A 19195-nucleotide genomic window follows, 5' to 3' on the forward strand; every position below is an offset into this window, starting at 1 on the left:
ATCTTAAAAACTTGGTGGAACAAACGTAATTTGCTTTGAAACTACTTAAAATCATTTTCAACTTTTAGACATGTGATTTGCTTCATCTAAAGTGCACCAAGAGAACACAGTACAAAATGGTCTTTAAAATCTCGTTTTATCTTATCATGCTAATCTTATTCTTTTTTGTTTTCGTTCAAATTACACTCACTAACTTTGACTACTTCATTTAATTTAGTGATTTGATATCGCTTAACATAGTAATTTAACCCTTGAACTAAATAACCTGTGTTTACTTGATTACTTTGAAAAACTTTCTCGCCTGTCACATTTTTATTATCACATGCTTTACTTAAATCAAATCGTGATTTCATTCATACAAAATTATAAATTAAAGTAAGTTGGGTAATAGTCAGTGTAATTGACTCAAAGATTTCGAATGAAGGGATGTTATATGAACTATGATTTAAGACTGTTTTTACTGTCAACTAATTGTAAGCCTTATGTGCGATATAAATGAAAGCGAGATATTCTCACTATGATTCATTCAAAGCTTTGGAACTTCTCAAACATTAATTAATTCGAAATTGTCACGGTCGACCGTTGTTATACATTTTTTTAGTCGAAAATCTGTATTTTCTTCCGCCACATTGCATTCTCATTTTACGGTTAATTTTCCAACCAAAACATCAAAGTTACTTTGAGGGATAATATGAAGTGACTTCTAAGCATTGTATGTATTTTCAAATACATTAAGAGGTAGAGCATCCCTCAACTTCAATCGCTCGTTTCTTTAACTATAAATGCGAAAGTATTAACCGTTCAGTACTTTTAATCACATGTCGTTTTCTTTAAATACAAATATTCCGTAACCTATTTGCATGACAAATGATAACAGTCGTTCGTATATTTGGTAAAAATATGGATATCATGTGGTTGTTATAAATAGGGTCGGTTAGAAATGTTGGCCAAGCATTCAGTATCGAAAATTATCTGTTGAACCAATGTCCTTATTTCTAATAGGAATCTTCATTTTCTTGGGCAGATCTCAAACGTTTGATGAAGTTATTCAATAATATAATATTTTGTAATTTTTCTTCATTGGTTGAAAACGTTAGATAAACGACTTGGTAAGAATTAATTACTTCAGAACATCGGAATATTAATATATTTCTCTGATTTTATTTCGGATAATGCTAAATAAAAATATTCGTCTTGTGACTGATCCTCCTAATATCTTTAACCTAAGGGAATTTGAGTTGACAGTCTCCAGTGTCAATGATTAGAATTATTCCTCACATCATAAACATTTATATTGATGAAAATAAATAGATAATGGACCTGGCACCTGTTTTCCATCTACTGTAGCAATGTGTAAAGGAAGAATTTATATTTTAACACCTTTTGAAAGTTACTTAAAGCTAAAAAACTAATTGTTTTCTGTAGGGGATCCCTTTCTAGTTGACATAATGGAGTTTTCCTTCCTTTTAAGAACAAAAACATTATTGTTCTTAGTCAATCTGACGGTGGTGTAACTATCTTGTTTCTTAATTTGACAAAATATGATAGTACTAGGTTTCTCATAGAAAAGTTGAAAGCTTGTAATTCAGGAGGAAACATTATAGTGTTTCCTATAGAAGTTTTGTTGGAGGAACATTTGTTGTCGCTTGGGCCTTTTAAAGTTTGTGATGTCTTGCTCACATTTCAAGATTCTTTGTATATGGAAATTTAACTTTTTTACTGAAGACAAGATGATGATTTCTGGAGCTCATGTTTCTCGATCTTCTGTCTCCAATGTGAAGATATGATCTTTTGGAGAATTCATCATTCTGTTCTTTCTACGTTAGTATTTTTATGAGCAATATGGTTTTTGTTTTGAAATGCGTAATGAATTGTGATTCCTAATTTTTTGATGGTTACTGCTCTAGATTCTTTTACTCCACTTGTCACATCTACTCAGTAGAACTCCGAAAATTACTTCTCAATGTTAGTCACCAGTGAGCTTATGATGATTATTAGTATAGGGTCAATGAGGTTGTTTAGTTCTTATCGGGATCATGGACTGATACACACTGCCGAAGAGTCCCATAATGGGACGAAACGACCGTCCAGGTTTTCAGTGGTGGTCTGACATTAATAGGTTCGTAATATCAATAAAAATTCAACAATCTCGACAACCATAAACTGGAAATAATCATTCTTTTAATAAATAAAAAATCATTAACCAAAAATAAGTTACTTTTAAACAAGTGTGTTGTTGTTTACTGAAAAGTAAAAGTTTCTTTAGCCGATTGTTTTATCTTTTGAAATGTGTTTATTTGAACGGTTTTCTGTTAGCGATTCGATTTTCCTGAGTATTCATCATTGAACCATATGCAATCATAGTCATAGTTACAATGTTTAATGTGTAAAAACAAAATATCATGTGAAAACAAGTTACAGGAATAAGGTGATAGTCTATTTCGAACACGGTAATTAATGGAATTATTGTTTAAGTATCTTTGCACTTACAAACTAAGTCGATTTTAGAGATAAAATTTAGAGGCATCCTTTACAGGATAAGGAATGGTCGGAGATATAATAAAGAATATTTTGTTGTGTTTAAAATTATGATTATTATCGTTGAATTGAAGTGTTTCTTCTGTTTGCTGATTTATCTTAACTTCTCAAAAACAGTATGTTTATTATCATGTAAATGAATGAATCAGCTGTCAGGATTCAGACAAATTAATGAAACAAATCGTTCATTTATTCTTCTCAGTCGTTGTGAGATTGGTAGTGATAGTTGTGGCGCAGACATATCAATTACATACTTTTTCGAAAATGTATACTTGTACTGGTTTCCCACCCCTTTATTTTAGCCTTAACTGTAAACACTAGACATATAATAATTTATTAGAGGAGCCTATCGTTATTACTGTTTTCATAATCACAAGATAATACATAATGAGTATGTTTGTCTGTATGTTTATGTGTGTATCATGTACATTAAGGCTGTTTGCAGTCAATATTACGATTGAATCAGTGAGGAATGGCTCTGTACTAAAACAAATCATTCCTTGTCAATAGATGAAGGACTATATATATCCATTACTTTATGAAGCATAAAACTCTACATCATCAATTAACAAGAATTAAACCATAGTGTAGTTAATGCAAAGGGATAATATTCTATATGGTAATTGTGTTAATTATGTTGTATTATGTGTATATTTGTGTACATATATGTAGACCTGTGACATATTGATTTAGGTTTTTCATTAGATAGAAAGTTGATTACTTTACTACAAATATTTAAAAATTTATCCTTTAGAATATGGTACCGATCGTTATTATTATTAGTGGTAGTAGATTAACACTATGGCACACTAAAGTTATTAGTTATTCTGTGGTAATATTAACACGGAAAAATTACTGCTCTTTTTATTATAAAACTTAACTGAAGAACTGAGTGACTATAGATCATCTTACTTGGACATTTTAAAGTATATATATATAAATTAAAACAAGAATGTACATTAAAGAACTTGCAAACAGCCAATTTTATTCGAAAATGAACGCTTTTTTTTTTATAAATTAACTGATTTTACATATCTAATGTAAATACGATTTGTGATCAGTGGGTGTTTATAGTAAGTGCTTTATAACCTATAGGGTGCTTAGAATGATTTATACGTTGATTAGCAACATTTCTGACAAAACATTTTAATGAAAAAAGAAATTAAAAAAGATATATTAACTAAATACATATTTATTTATCAGGCTAAATCTCCCATATTTGACCCGTCAAATAGAAATATAGGAGTCTGGAATCCAATCTGATATCAAGTTATTCAATGCCAATTGAATATAATCAAAAGCTATTATTTTAGTAATTTTGTCATCAGAATGGATATCAAAGAAAAGAGTACAATGTTAAAAAAAATAAACTCCTTGTGCGTACTTATCTATAGTTCATTATTCTATCTAACGCATAAGAAATGAATGTATAGTATGATACATCTTATACAAAACATTACAATCCAATCTACAATTCACACACACACAAACACAAAAGAAAAAAAAACAATAATTAGTTAATAACAAAATTACATAAGAAATTATATAATAAAACAATTAGTTTGAAAAAAGAAAACCCATTTCCTATTAATCAGGATGTGATTTATTATTACTTATTAGATTACCTACATTAAATAAAAGTACACTAAAAAATATATTCCATATTCTTTGATTATTGTATATTATAAATAGCAAAATAAAAAAAATAATAAAAAATAAATAATAAGAAATTTAGAAAGATAAGCTTAAATAAGCATAAAATGAATTAAAATGAAATGATCCTTTTTTTGTACTTTAATTTTATCCTTTTCTCAATTTGGATTGTTTTCTTCTTCTTTTTTTTAATACAAGTTCATGACAATTAATAGTTTTACTAATCTACCTAAAACAAATAATCACTATCATATTTGAAATATTTTTTTATTTCTATAATTAATTAATTTAATTTGAGATCTTTTCATTATATAATAAAGAATATTTTATGGTTTATTCTAGGCTTTTGATAAGATTCAACAAGTTAAATATTAACTGGAAATCTTTTTTTTGGTTCTAAACAAGTTCCGTTTATCAGTAGGGGTTTTGTGGAGATTTTAGTCATTTAAATAGTTGAGATCATGAGTCAATTCAAGCTAGATAATCATGGAAAACTTCGAGGCACAGGACGGCTGTTTCATCCTAGTATGGGACTGCTCAGCAGTGCATATCCACGATCCCGATTCGAACTGAGGATCTATCAGTCTCGCGCGTGAGCGCTTAACTATTAGACTACTGAGCTGGCCGATATTCAATAGTGTTAATATCTAACTTCAACTAATCCACGAAATTGCGCCACCGTACACCATTGTCTTCAGTGAGTTGACATCTCACAACAGAACTGGTGGAACTCTACTGGTCACGGCTCCTCACTAAAACTCATGGAAATGCCTCTTGAATTCAGTCAGTCCAGTGCTTCCAGCTTTTCCATGGTGGTTTAGCTTCAATTGACTCATGATTTAAACTACTGAGGTTCAGTTTAGTTATTAATTTACACATCATTATGTAGAATATGGAATGTATATTCATCAACTAGATATCCGTTTACTGAATTATGAAAAGTATTATAGATAGTTTTTTTATGTAGTCTGAAATAAAGAGTGAATTAATCTATTTTATGCGAAATACTGAATTAGAGGAACGTTGAAATACTATTCTTTCACGATTTGATAACTGGATGTTTTTACATGTTATTGAATAGTTATCTGAAATAAATTGTTGAAATATATTTCATTTTTATAATAATTTGCTTAAGCATAATTATCTTTTGTTATATTATAGTTGTTGAGGAAGAGCACAGTGGAGGTTCCGACAACAGAGAAGGATACAAGCTCAGTTTTCATACTGGGTCTTATCCAACACAAATGTTTATTGAACTTCAAGAATTGGTACCAAGGGTGGATGGTGGATTGCAGTTCAATGAATCTATTTTTAAAATGCCAGTTGCAGCTCATTTTCGAGTTCTTTGGTTAGAAACAGCAAGATGGGTGAATTTTGAAGAAAATTTTAATGAAGTGGAACAACGTTTTACAGAAGCTCATGTACCACCTATGAAGTTTTCTTGTATAAATAGCTTCAGGGATAAATTACAACAGAGTAAGAAATTAAATGTTAACTTTTTTGTCATATTCTTTATTGTATGTTCCTCAATGACAGGAAAAACATTATCTAATAAAATTAATACAAAAATTACATTTCATGAGTTCTGTGGAATATGAAACTTTCATTCCAAATGTGTTTAGATCAAAATCATTAACTTCTTTTCCCTATAAGTGAAGGAAATAGGTTAATAATCATATGTGATTATTACAGTTTATTTATATTATTCTTTTTCATCAAGATATTCTTCTATTAAGTAGACAGGATACATTTAGATTATTTCAATAAATTAAATAATATACTCGTTATATTCCGATGTAAGAAAATTTTAAAGTTATTCAGACAATACAAATACATTAATTTTAATAGTTGAGATCATGAATCAATTCAAGCTAGACAATCATGGAAAACCTCGAAGCACTGGACGACCGTTTCGTCCCAGCATAGGACTGCTCAGCAGTGCACATCCCCGATCCCGCCCCCCGCGAGGTTCGAACTGAGGACCTATCAGTCTCGCGCGTGAGCGTTTAACCAATAGACCACTGAGCCGGCATCATGATCTCAACTATTAAAATTAGTTTGATGTCCACAAACCTCCCTCCTGGTATTAGTCAACGTATGCTCACTGGTGACGGTCTCCAAGAGGTATTTCCTGGAATTCTATTGAGAAGCAATGTCCAGCAGAGTTCAACCGGGTCTGTTGTGAGATAGTAACTCACTGATGACAATGGTGGATGTGTCACTCAATTTCATGGATTAGTTGAAGTTAGACATTAACACCATTAGATGCCGGCTCAGTGGTCTAGTGGTTAGGCGCTCACGCGCGAGACTGATAGGTCCTCAGTTCGAATCTCGCGGGGGCGGGATCGGGGATATGCACTGCGGAGCAGTCCCATACTAGGACGAAACGGTCGTCCAGTGCTTGGAGGTTTTCCGTGATTGTCTAGCTTGAACTGATTTATAATCTCAATTATTTAAATTATTCAAATCTCCACAAAACCCTTTCTGATACAAATATATTAATTTAATTTTTTTAATAATCCACACAATGGTTGATTTCTCATTGAAATGATCAGATTAATTTTTTTGAATGATAACTATTTGGAACAGATATTTATTTTATTTTATTTAACCATTAAAGACATCTAAACTATTTACATAACCGCAAAAATATCTATACATTAAGTTTTATTCAGTTCCATTATATAGAATAAGTGTGAAATTTAGTAAGCTTGTGAGTTTTATCATAATTACCACTTTTAGATTTCTACTAATCATACTCAATGGAAGTAGTTGAATTAATCTATATATATATATATATATATATATATATATATATATATATATATAGTATCCCGTTAACTGAGTATTTAATGCAGGCTGAATCTCCTAGTAGAATTATGGATTTACTCGAGATTATTCAAAAGCCCGAACATCAGTTATAGAGATGGTTTATTGTTAAAGATTGGTAAAATCCGCAATCGTATAGGAAGCATGCACACAGGGGAACCAAGAGTGTGTGTGAGTGTTAACAATCCATGTATATTTAATGAGTGTAAATCAAGTATGGATAAATTACTGATTGTCTGTGTGTTACAACCAATGGGAGAATAGATTAAAAATTGACATGTGCTCAATCAGACTCACACAGAAATTTACATAGTCAATTAAGTGCCTAAATTACAGTGAGCGGATAAATAATACAGTAGTTGAATGGGCTTACTACATATCAATATATATATATATATATATATATATATATATATATATATATATGATTGTTGTGAAATAAACTCTTGATTCTAAACGGAATATTTTAGCTAGAAGAGTTTTGTTATCAAGTACAGTCTAAATAATGTAATTTTATAAATTTCTTATAAATTTTGTAGATAATTATCGTCGACAAGTGCTTAACCATTGCGTGATAATTAAGCTATGATAATGTTCTACAAAGTTTTTCAGCATATATAGTTAAACGAGCTACTATAATAATTAGTTTTCTATTTTATATAAGCAGTCTAGATTTTACATTTCTCTTCTGAAAAGTATGAATTATGAACAGATTAACATTTGTGGACAGCTTGTTAAATTGGTTGAAATCAATGGTTTAATTAATAAAAATTTAACTGTTTGTTTTCTCTATCATTGGCACACAATATAATAAGCATTCAATTTATTTAACATTCTTTTAATGTTCTGATATATGAAATAGGTATTTGTAGTTATATTTTATAAGAAATAGTCTTAATATTTAGTTAATCTACTTTCATACTATATTTAATACTATTTCAACTAGGTTTTATATACATCTAATAAATGATCTTTTTTTGATTTTATATTTAAATCAACCGTGATCTTAAATTCACTTGGTGTATCTTCCCATTGTTATTTAGGACTGCAATTGATCAGTCTCAAGTAAAACAACACCAAGTGAATTTAAGCTTCACTTCATTGTACAAGCAGGTGGCTATCAGAACTCAGTAGCTAAGAGAATAACGCGATGGCGTTTGAAGCAAACGGTATTGGGTTCAGGTCCCAGAGTGACCATCAACTCTGAGATGCAAGTACATCCAGTTGATGAGTCCCAAATAGGACGAAACGCGCTTCCCGGATTCCACTGCTAGCCACTATCCATCTTTGCTTAAAAACCTTGATCTTAATTTTTTTCTGATCCTTCCTTGATTCATTATTTTATACTATATGGTGATATATAAAAAGAAGTTAGAAATATATAGCTGATAAGTTTAATTTACTCCAAGAATATATTGTTCTTTTGTTGTTGTTGTTGCATAAACTAACAATCGATACGTATATATTTTTCTTGAGTTGTATAGTTGTTATCAATCATGAAGATTTGTTCATGTGAAGGAGAAGAAAAAAAAAACAAACTACGTAACAGTGATTTCAATGATAAAAATAACACTCAATTTAATGTTTGCTGTATGATATAGTTGTCTTTTTTTTAAAAAAATGTTTATAATGAGTAACATTTTATTATTTAAGTGTCTTTGACATCTTGTGAATTAATTAGTTTAATTGATTTTTGACTCATTCCATTACACATAGAAAAAAAACATTTCTAGAGTAATATTCTGTCAGATGACTCTCTCTGTTTTTCTTTTTTCTAGATGTTTTTCTTAAGTAGTCACTTGATAATATTGATTTGATTTTGTCGAAGATAACAGAATGTTTGTACAAAACATTGGAATGAATATTATTGAGATTTGTTAGTCTTAATATGAATAATTTATCAGAAATAAATAATTCATATCAATCGATAACGTAGTGTTATTGTAGATTTTCTAAGTGTGAAAATTAATAGTGTTTTTGAGAGACTAATAACAACAGAGTTTTTGTTCGATCCCAGTGTACTATTATGTGAATGTGAATTTCGATATTTCTTTACTATTAAGTGGAAATTAATATGGAAGGTTATTAATAACACTGAATAATAATATTCAATGTCTTTAATGAAATCACTGAAAATCTAATTCGTGAATTATTACTTGTTCGCTGAAATTATATACTAATCTACTGACATAAGATGGTAGTTTTGATGCATCGATAACTATTGTAAGTTGGAAATAAGGGTTAGTGAGTTCCGACTTGGTGGTTTTGTTGTTCTATTAGACTGACAGTAATTTCATTTTATCTAAAATTAAACATGTTTTTGTTCAGATATAGTTTAAAACTAATTTTTGTATGATGTTCTGATATCATGCTTTATTATTTGTAGGACTTGATACCACTAAAAATCAGAACCATATGTATGAATTTATTCACCATAGAAATATTGAGTTTTGTGTTATCAAGTTTTATTAGGTAATTCATATTAAGTGGTGGTTTCGTATTTATTGCACTTTAAAGAAATGGCAGTGAAATGACAGTGGTCTCTTATGGAACTTTGAAGTTCACGTACGATAAACTTTTTCTTTTCCTGTTACTAAAATGTCATATTAACATGATATTCCATCTACACATATCGAATTTTAAAAATCTTCATTAGCCAATATTTGTTAAGGTTACTAAGATATCCTGGATAATGTTTACGTTTTATAGATTTTTATAGCTACGGTCATCTGGATTTTGCTTAGTACATTAATTTATTTAGTATTTGACAAAGTAGTGTAGTGATGATCATGAAAAATATTTTTAATGCATTAGTTGGCATTTCAGTGCCACTTATTTGAACTAAGAGCAAATAACACCGGAATTTCTGATCTGAAAAACTAAAATATAAGGAAACAATATTTTCAGACATTTGACTAAACATATTTATATTATGCTTTTAATTATACAATGAATGAACAAAAACGTCATTGGTAATGATGGGATTACCAATTTATAGATTGAATTAGCCCCAATATTTTGTAGAAATAACTAACTCCTTATTATAATATATATCCTTCTAATTGATTATCGTTATTATGCACGTAAAAAGCTCTTAAACGTTATTTGAATGAAAAAAATAATCTCAAATTCTTTGTATATTTCATAATATATTCACTAGTGAGTAGCTTGGAGAGAACATTCCTGGAGTTTTAGTGAGAAGCCGTGATCAGTGGAGTACAACCGTGTGAGGCAGACACACACAAAAAACAATGGAAGATGGTCGTGCAATGTTGTGTATTGATTGAAATTAGACACTGACACCGTTGGATGTCAGTGGTCTAGAGGTTAAGCAATGGCGCGCGGGACCAAAGTCCATGGGTTCGATTCTCGCATTCGAGATCTTAAATGAGCACTTCTGGAAGGTTCTATATTAGAATGAATTGACTATTCAGTGCTCTCAAATTTTCAATGGTTGTCTAACATTGATTGGTGCATGATTAAAATTTCTAGATATCACAAAAAGAGTATTATGTATTCAATTCAATTCAAAAGGACTTCAGTGATTACATTATGAATAAATCACATTCTTTATTGCAATGTACTGATTGATAAATGACCAATTCTATCGGTTAATTGTAAATTCAAATGAATTTTGTCGTGTATGTGAAATTGAAGAAAAATAAATCGGTTAGTAAAACTGATTACGATAATTTAGCAGTTAATTTAGTTACTGGGGTCCCATTAACAGTAGTTACTGATTTAAAATTTGATATTTATCTACTATTCCAAATAGATTTATTCGATGCCAATATTTATTTCCTAATCCACTGATTTTTATGGTCATACTAATGAATAAATTATCCTTCTGAAAACCTTATTTAATCCATATATAATTGAAATTATATTCGTTATAAATTGCTATTATTGTATTGAATAGATCATACCTGTTTAATTTATGATAGTTTTATGAACTAGGCCAACTGTGACACAAATTAACATGATTATTGTATCATTAGTAGTTTGTTTAGTTAATAAAGAAAAAAACAAAAACGAATTTATATATATATATATATATATATATATATATATATAAATAAAGACATGATGATGTGAATTAAAAGAAAGAAAATAATTTATACAGTTTTATTTTTCAATCGTTCCACTTGGTTATTTATGCTCAATGCTCTTTTGTTTTTTTAAAAATACAATGAATAGTTGATTAAGTGGAACGTTATCATAGATAAATAGATATTAAAGTGTATGAATTTCTTATTATGTCATCATCATCATCATCATTATTCATCATTTACAATCAGTTTCTATGTAATCAGTTTTAGATTAATAGTTTGTTCATGTTGATTTATGCAATTGTAAATTCATTAAGGACAATTTCATTTTATTAGAATATTAATATGATTTTATTCACTTTATGGATATTTTATCTTTAATTTAAAACAAAAGATATTAATTCATTCAAAATATTCATGTTTAGTCATATAGTTTTTTTGTGAAACCTAATAAAATAATTTACTTAACTGAATTTGAATGAGATGGGATGGATTTTTAGACTTGATCATTGAAATTTAAGTGTTTCAACCACTGAACCATTAATTATATTAGAAGCTAGTTGTATGCAGTTTGCATTTGATGGATAATAAAATATGGTACTAGGCTAAACTAAATTTTTATCACATATTTTTTTATTTAAAACGGTGACAGAAACTATTGAGTAAGCACCAGTAAAATTTGAGTTTCAACTTTCGCCTTGTGTACGATTCGTCAGATGGATGCAACATTGAACTATCTTTGATGTTAACAATGATAGCTGAACTCCATATCTGTCGTTTAAAGCTTTAAAGGAGTATTCATTGGCTTATTGAGTGAAAAGAGCCTGTAATTTATTCAATGACCTCGTATGGATGAGATTCTTAATCTTATTAACGGAAACAGATCTTATACTGTTTATGAAGCAATTTAAAAAATCTCTTTCTTGTTGAGATTTTATTGTTTTTAATCCAAAATCCAATGTTATTCCATAATTGCAAAAGTAAGATGAAAGTTATAAGTGAATGTTCTAAGGAGAAACTTACTAAATAGTCTTGTTGTTCAAAAAACAAGTTCGGCTTCGAAAATGTTGAAATATTGAAAAGTGGTGACACAGAGAAGACCTGAAAATTCCTTGAAACTTTGTATTCAGTTTATTAAAGGCTTATAACACCTAGTCTATCAACCAATCACAAAAATTATTAACAGTCATAAGGTTATGAATCGAGTCAGTGAACAGGATAGTCACTATTAATATGAGGACAATAATAACATAATTGTTGTTAAAAACCTGTTCAACTGAATATGGATTAAACCAGTTCTGAAAAAATTTAAAAGCTCACTTCTAATTGATTCCGAGCTATCCCCTGTATTCCGTGTTTCCCCTCAGATGTCGAGGCCTTCATGACCCAGTCAACACGAGATGAAAGAGAAATGGGGAGAGTAAGCAGCCTTGTTTGACTTCAGTCCTCACTTTGGAAAGCGTCTATCAGCTGTCCTCCATGCACCACTTTGTATTTTGTATAGGGTATTTTTTATTACGAATTGATTTTAATTACAGTACTATTAAAAATCGGAATACTTGGGTGCATAAAGTTCCTATGTCCTTTTTATTTTACAAACTACTTATCCATATGTTTCTGGATGAATTAATGGTTAATATTAATCACAAACATAGTTAAAATACCGTAATTAAATCTGATAATTTATGTCTGTTTCTCATGTAATGGAAGATAAAATCTAACTAAGAGAATACACCATCTAATAAATATGGTAACAAATATGATAACTAAAACAATCTTTTTTGATCTATGTCTCAATTGTTATCCTTACATTTGTTGAATATTTCGGTCCTTTAGAAAAACTGTTGGTTGATATTAGATGGTGGTTGGAGGTAGTCAACAGGAAACCCTGGACCCGGGTTTCGTGCTACTTGGCACTCGTCAGCAAGGTGTACCTGTAATCTTGAGGGAACTGGTGTTCCCTGACGGATTCGAACCCTCAAGTTTACAGGCACACCTTGCTGACAAGTGCCAAGTAGCATGAAACCCAGGTCCAGTGTGTCCTGTCGAACACCTCCAACCACCATCTAATTTCACCATAGTGCACGAGATGTCGAGTCGCCTAGACTAGTGGCCACATTGCAACTCGATCGATAGCATTCGATCTGCACTATTAAAGACTTGGCACACATGACATTGATCACCATCAAGTGATCAATCAATTGTGACTGTTGGTTGATGTTTAGTGAAAATGAAAATTTAATTAAAACAAATTTTCTATGTGAAAGTAATATCGATATTATGATTATTGTCAAAGTACTTTTCACACATGTATATACCACTATATTTGTGAAATTGAAAATTTATGCTAGACTATTCAAATTTTTTTAAAATGAACGAGTTCCTTGATCGCATTGAACGACGGTTTATTTTTACTGATCTGATACTAAATTCTTTCAAATTCTAAACCTTAGTATAAGACGTAAACACTTTAATCCTCTATTCAAATCATATGAAAATGTATTGTTGAGGTTTGTGTAAATGTCATTTATATTAGTGTTAATTTTCATCTAACCACTTTTATCTCCCTAAGTATCGTTAATATGAAAGTTTTCGATTTAGTATGCAACAGGGAAAGTGTTTAACTCAACACTTGTTAATTATTGTTCACAATTTGTTATCTGTACAGCTCCGTGATATCTTTCCTAGAAATTTTGAAGAAGTATGCTGTGTTGCGTAGAGCATTATTGGTAATTAGTAGTAAGCAGTGAGTATTTTTACATCATAATAAATGTGGTCGGGAACAGACATTTGAAAATCTTAGAAAAAACTCAGGATTCTTATTTTTTCGAACACAAATGAGCAACTCTGTCCACATCTTTTTTCTTATTTAACTCCCGGCAGAACGAGAAGGAGATTCATTAAAACTAATGCACGAGAAAAATCACAAACGTTCTACAGTAATTCTTGCCCTTGGGAACATAACACATCATCGTTTGAAGATTCCATATATATATATATATATATATATATATATATATATATATAGTGACGTCTACAAAAATGAACATATCGAAATATCAAGTCCTCAGAATTCAATATTGTATTAAACAGATAATAATGGGATTGTTATTGCTGTTACTATTGTTATCTAATAAAAGTTAATTTATCATGATTGTAATTTCATATATTTGGATCGTATGGTCAATTTACCCTAACAAGGGACAATATCAATTGAATTTGATAAGACGGTTGTCGATGGTACAGATTAACTTTATTAAACCTCAGCTTCCTTAGGGATATCATAAATTGCTCATTAAAGTTTTAGAAACAAAATGAGTGCATTCTCACTTGTGGTAGTTAACATATAGGGATGACTAAAATAAATATCATTAGCAACAGCCTGCTGTGGCACAGAACAAGCCACTTTCTAGCTGAAGAGGAAGTTAAGAAATTACATAAATTGTGGAAATCACCAAACTGCATCACGAGGCAAGCACCAACTTGGGATTATGAAAGGAAAAGGAGAAGAGAAAGAACAAGGAACACGTTTCATCGGTAATTGGAAGCAGACATAAAAAAGGAATAACAACTGGAAAAGAGAGCCCAAGACAGAGTTGGATGAAGAATCCTTGTGTGCAGCCTATGCTCCTCCACGAGAGGTAACAGGTGTAAGTAAAATAAATAGTTATCTTTTTAACCGATTCTTCTAAATGTATGGATGATTTTGTGGGAGGGTTATAAATTGTCATTGGCAAGTTCATTTAAAGTTTGCACTACTTCATTATAAACTTCATTTTTTCCCTTAATTTTCATTTAAAATAGATTTGAAAATTATACAAACTGATGCACTTACACTTGGTCAAGCCCTTGATGAAGTGGCAAAATATGCTTTATCACAAAACTGTATTCAAGGAAATGAACAATATGATGTTTTACGTGCTATTTTGTTTGCTGAACGTTGGCATCCAGAAGTTAAAGGTCATATATCTGATGCGGCTGAATTCGATCAGTATTGGGCAGGTAATTAAAAAACACTCTTTTCAAATTATTTGATTCAGTGTTTTGTAAACATCAGATCTGACCAAAGAAGTATTCATAGTTGAAAAAGTTTATAATAAAGAGTGTAAGCATCTTTAAAGCATCAAATATTATCCCACAGATTTTTAAAAGTATAGCTGCATTTGAGTTTTTTAAACGATATGATTACAAATAAAAATAAGCTGATAAGTGTTACGTAACAGGTTGTTCGTAGTGATGAAACGATGAGGAATATATCGTGGATTATAAAAAAGAAAAATATAGTTTAGTTTTATATTAAACTAGGTAGACTTGCACTGTAATATTTTTCTTCACATAACAAATTACATTTTGTATTGGAATTAGTGTTCAAAAGACCAAATCACTTGTAATCTACAGGCTAATTGATAATGTTCTCAGCTGTTTGATTTTTTTTATCAAAAAGGAGAACGAATATAATATAGATTTTTTCATTAATTCAATTATTGTTAATCGTTTACTCGGGAGATCCGTTGAAACTTAGAATCTTCAACTATTATGGTAGTTAGAATGTGTATTTTAGATTATAAACTAGTGACCATTGTAACGCTGACAGGAATCTATTCAAAATGTGTCATCAATCGATGGATTCATTGACTTGTGAAGAGTGAGACAAGGCGAAGAATTCCTGGTTTAGGTTTGCATAATAATTGTTCAAAACTGTTAAAGGGTTTTAAGTAATCAGATTGTAATTTTTGTCAACGGCGTTAATGAATTTATTCTTTCAAGTTGATTTAACCTTACTTTATATCATGGAATATAACACATTTTAACAATCAACTAAAAATGGTGTTACTCATGAGGGACATTTGAGCTTATCAGTAATAAGTAGGGTAATCGATCAATGAATATTACTTTTTAAAGTAGTGGTTACTGGATTTTATTAATTTTCAAAAACGAAAAAATAACATACAATAACGAAAAGCCCATGCTATGAAGAAACTATTTAAATTTGAAATGTAACAGTGCTATGTCATAGACATAAATTTAGTCTATAGTTTTAGACATATATATGTGATAGGTAGTTTTATTGTCATGATGTGGTGACAGATGTAAAGACAAGTACAAAATACAAAAACTCTTGATCTTCTAAATCAAATAAAACTTAAAGATTATGTTGAACGACTTTGTAAACAAAGCTTCGCTTTTTGAACACTGATTTCAGTTTACTTTTAACTTATATATATATGAAGTATTAAGAGATTGTTTTTTTTACGTTTAAGGAACTTTACCGGAAGGTATCAATCCTGTAAGTTACAGTACACAACTAATGTTTCTGTGATGTTTATTTAAAAGTATTTCTAATGAGCATTTAATAATGGTATCGACATTACTATCATTATAATTATTGAATTGTCATATGTACTCTGCAAAACTGAATGGTATCATATTTTGTTCACTTTGTTTTAATTCGAATGTACTATATCTAGATAGATTAGTTTACTCAATCAGAAAATTCTGTGAATAAATTTTGCTCGAAATCATAATTAAAGGTTTAATAGTAATTAATGTTTAGTGAATTAAAGGACTTATATAGAGAGAGCTGGTAACACTTTGAGAAACATTAAACACTGCAAACAGATGAATAACTATAACATTGATATATGAAAATCGTTAATAATGTGCACTTGAAAATCCATAGATACTTGAACCTGAAAACCTTATATTTCACATTAACTTGACATCAAATGTGTTTTGATCCTTAGCTTCATTTACATAACATTGATTGTCTATCTAAATTTATTTAGTAATGTAAAACCACTCTAATCAACTATGATAACTTTTTTAAAGTTTATAGTTAACTGCTACATTCACTAAATGAAATGTTATAAGTTTCAGAAAATGAAAAGCTTCTTTGGCTTCATGGTATTTCCTTAAAAAAAAAAGAAATGTAAAACATTTTCTTTTATTTATCACGTATATGACTGTTTTCATAAAACTAGGCTTATGAAAATGACGAAGGAAAATGGACTTTTAAAAACTTTCAAAGTAAATTGGTAAGTAAAAGACAAGTAGACAAGCAAAAAACAGAATGACGAAATTATAAAATGTCTATTACTGATAATATACACGTTGCTTAAATTAATTACAGCACTAATTCTCTATATTACAAGAACTGCTTTATCCTACACTCCATGTATGTACTTTTTTTTTATCCATTTCGGCTTTTATAAATTCACTTTTTTTTCTATAAGTAGCCATAGAATCGTGTTTATTCAAACGCTTGCTTTGTATTTAATTTTGACAAATGTGATTGAGCAAAAGACAAGAAAACCTCTCTTTCTTCACTTTTTGTTTAATAAAACCACTATTGTTTTCTATGATTTAAACAAATAATCAAGATTGCTAACAAAATGCTTTCTGCTTCATGTTATTTGTGTAGGTTTCTTTATGCTTAGCTTACTGCTTGATAACTTTTATTTATATATTAGTTTTCGATAGTTCGATCTCATATAGCTTTTTTCCGAAGGTGTTCAGTATGAAACGAAACCAACGTACTTCAGATCATTTGTGAATAGCTAAACGTTTCAAAATTTTATTATTGGTTGTACAGATAAGTAGAAGTGGGACTCGTCAACTCAATGTACCTGCATCCCATAGTTGTTCACTCCGCGATTCGAACCCAGTACCGTTCGCCTCAATTGCAGTCCCGAACATCAGTGGGAAGATTCAAGTAAACAGTAGCAAATGAATTTAAACTTCACTCCATTGCACAAGCAAGCGGCTATCAGGACTCAGTAGCTAAGTGAATAACGCGCTGGTGTTTGAAGCGAATGTTACTGAGTCGAAGTCCCAGAGTGAACATCAACTCTGAGATGCAAGTACAATCAGTTGACGAGTCCCAAATACCACGAAACGCGCTTTATGGATCCCACTGCTAGCCACTATCCATCTTTGCTTTAAGTATAAATGGGGTTTTTTAAATTATCTAACCTCAATTTTCAACTTTAGCAAGTAACTGTTATTAAGATTCTTGCTTATAAAGTGATTGTAATCACTTAAGTATAGTTATCATTCTAAATATACAAATTTTGGGATCGTTTTACATTGGAATAAAGTGTTATTTTTACATTTTTGAAAAATTGAGTATAGAATCAATTCTTTTCCCTAAATCTTCATTGTTTCAAAGTTAGAGTAATATTCTTGAACCATGTAGTTAGATGATCAATTCACTGAGTTGGGCAATTTGAACAATCTTTAGTAAAATTAGTTAATTTTTTTGTTTGTTGATAACTTCTGATGCTTACAATTATATTTATGAATAAAGAATGTAATTTATTTTGGTTCTTCAGGTAGTTATACATGTGACTGAACTATAAATAACGAAAATTTACTGTATATTTGCAAGCATTAATGCTTGTAAATGAAAATGACTATAATCAATAGTTAACAGCTCTTTATATTTTATTAAAGATGTTTTGCCCGAATTTTTAGTAGTATCATTAATATTGTGCGTTTGCAGTAATTTTCAAGCTAAATCTATAGAAATGTTTTTTTTCAATATTGTCATTTACTTTAATAGTAAAATTGTATTTATAATTATTTTACACAGAATGATCTACGTTAAGATAGAAAACGTTTGCGTTATTGATAAATACACCAAAATTTAACCTGAAATTTCGGGTGTCGAATGACGTTACTACATTATCCAAAGAAACCAAGAATGAAAACAAGATGTAGAAGAGAGATATCAAACGTGATTATTTACTTCAGTATAAAGCAGACCAAGGAAAAAGCAATAATATGCCCAGAATGACTTCATGATAGAAAGCTAGTATTAGGATTGTGAATAAATAGGGATTTGGACAAACAATTTCTGAACATCACTACCAGGCTTAGACTGATGAACTCCCATAATCTCTGCTATAAATACATTTCTCATCTAACTTTATTTTAAACTAGTTCGTTTAACTTTATATATTACCACCACTGAATTAACTACTTCTATGAATTCGGTGTTCATCTTGTTGTGTTAATGAGGTATGATCCTACGTTGTAGCTGGTTGACTGACTTAAGGATAAAGATTCTGGTGAAAATAAATTACCGAAATCGATTAGTTGTTTTATACTAGAACTATTCCTCGATT

At 29.9% G+C, this 19195-nt stretch overlaps 1 protein-coding gene across 2 annotated transcripts in view; it reads left to right on the forward strand.

Annotated features, from left to right (window-relative positions):
- Nucleotides 1-19195, forward strand: part of MS3_00002365 (uncharacterized protein) — an 88536-nt gene that overhangs the window by 10113 nt on the left and 59228 nt on the right. Inside the window, exons 1-4 of one of the 2 annotated variants that reach the window (XM_051209933.1) lie at nucleotides 2994-3157; nucleotides 5353-5667; nucleotides 14874-15071; nucleotides 16331-16356. In XM_051209933.1, the coding sequence (XP_051075420.1) occupies nucleotides 3133-3157; nucleotides 5353-5667; nucleotides 14874-15071; nucleotides 16331-16356 (564 nt within the window). In that variant the 5' untranslated portion in view covers nucleotides 2994-3132. Of the gene's footprint in view, nucleotides 1-2993; nucleotides 3158-5352; nucleotides 5668-14873; nucleotides 15072-16330; nucleotides 16357-19195 lie in introns of those variants that run through there. The other variant, XM_051209932.1, reaches the window with a different exon arrangement.

Source organism: Schistosoma haematobium, chromosome 1 (genome assembly GCF_000699445.3).
Source record: "Schistosoma haematobium chromosome 1, whole genome shotgun sequence".
NCBI lineage: Eukaryota > Metazoa > Platyhelminthes > Trematoda > Strigeidida > Schistosomatidae > Schistosoma > Schistosoma haematobium.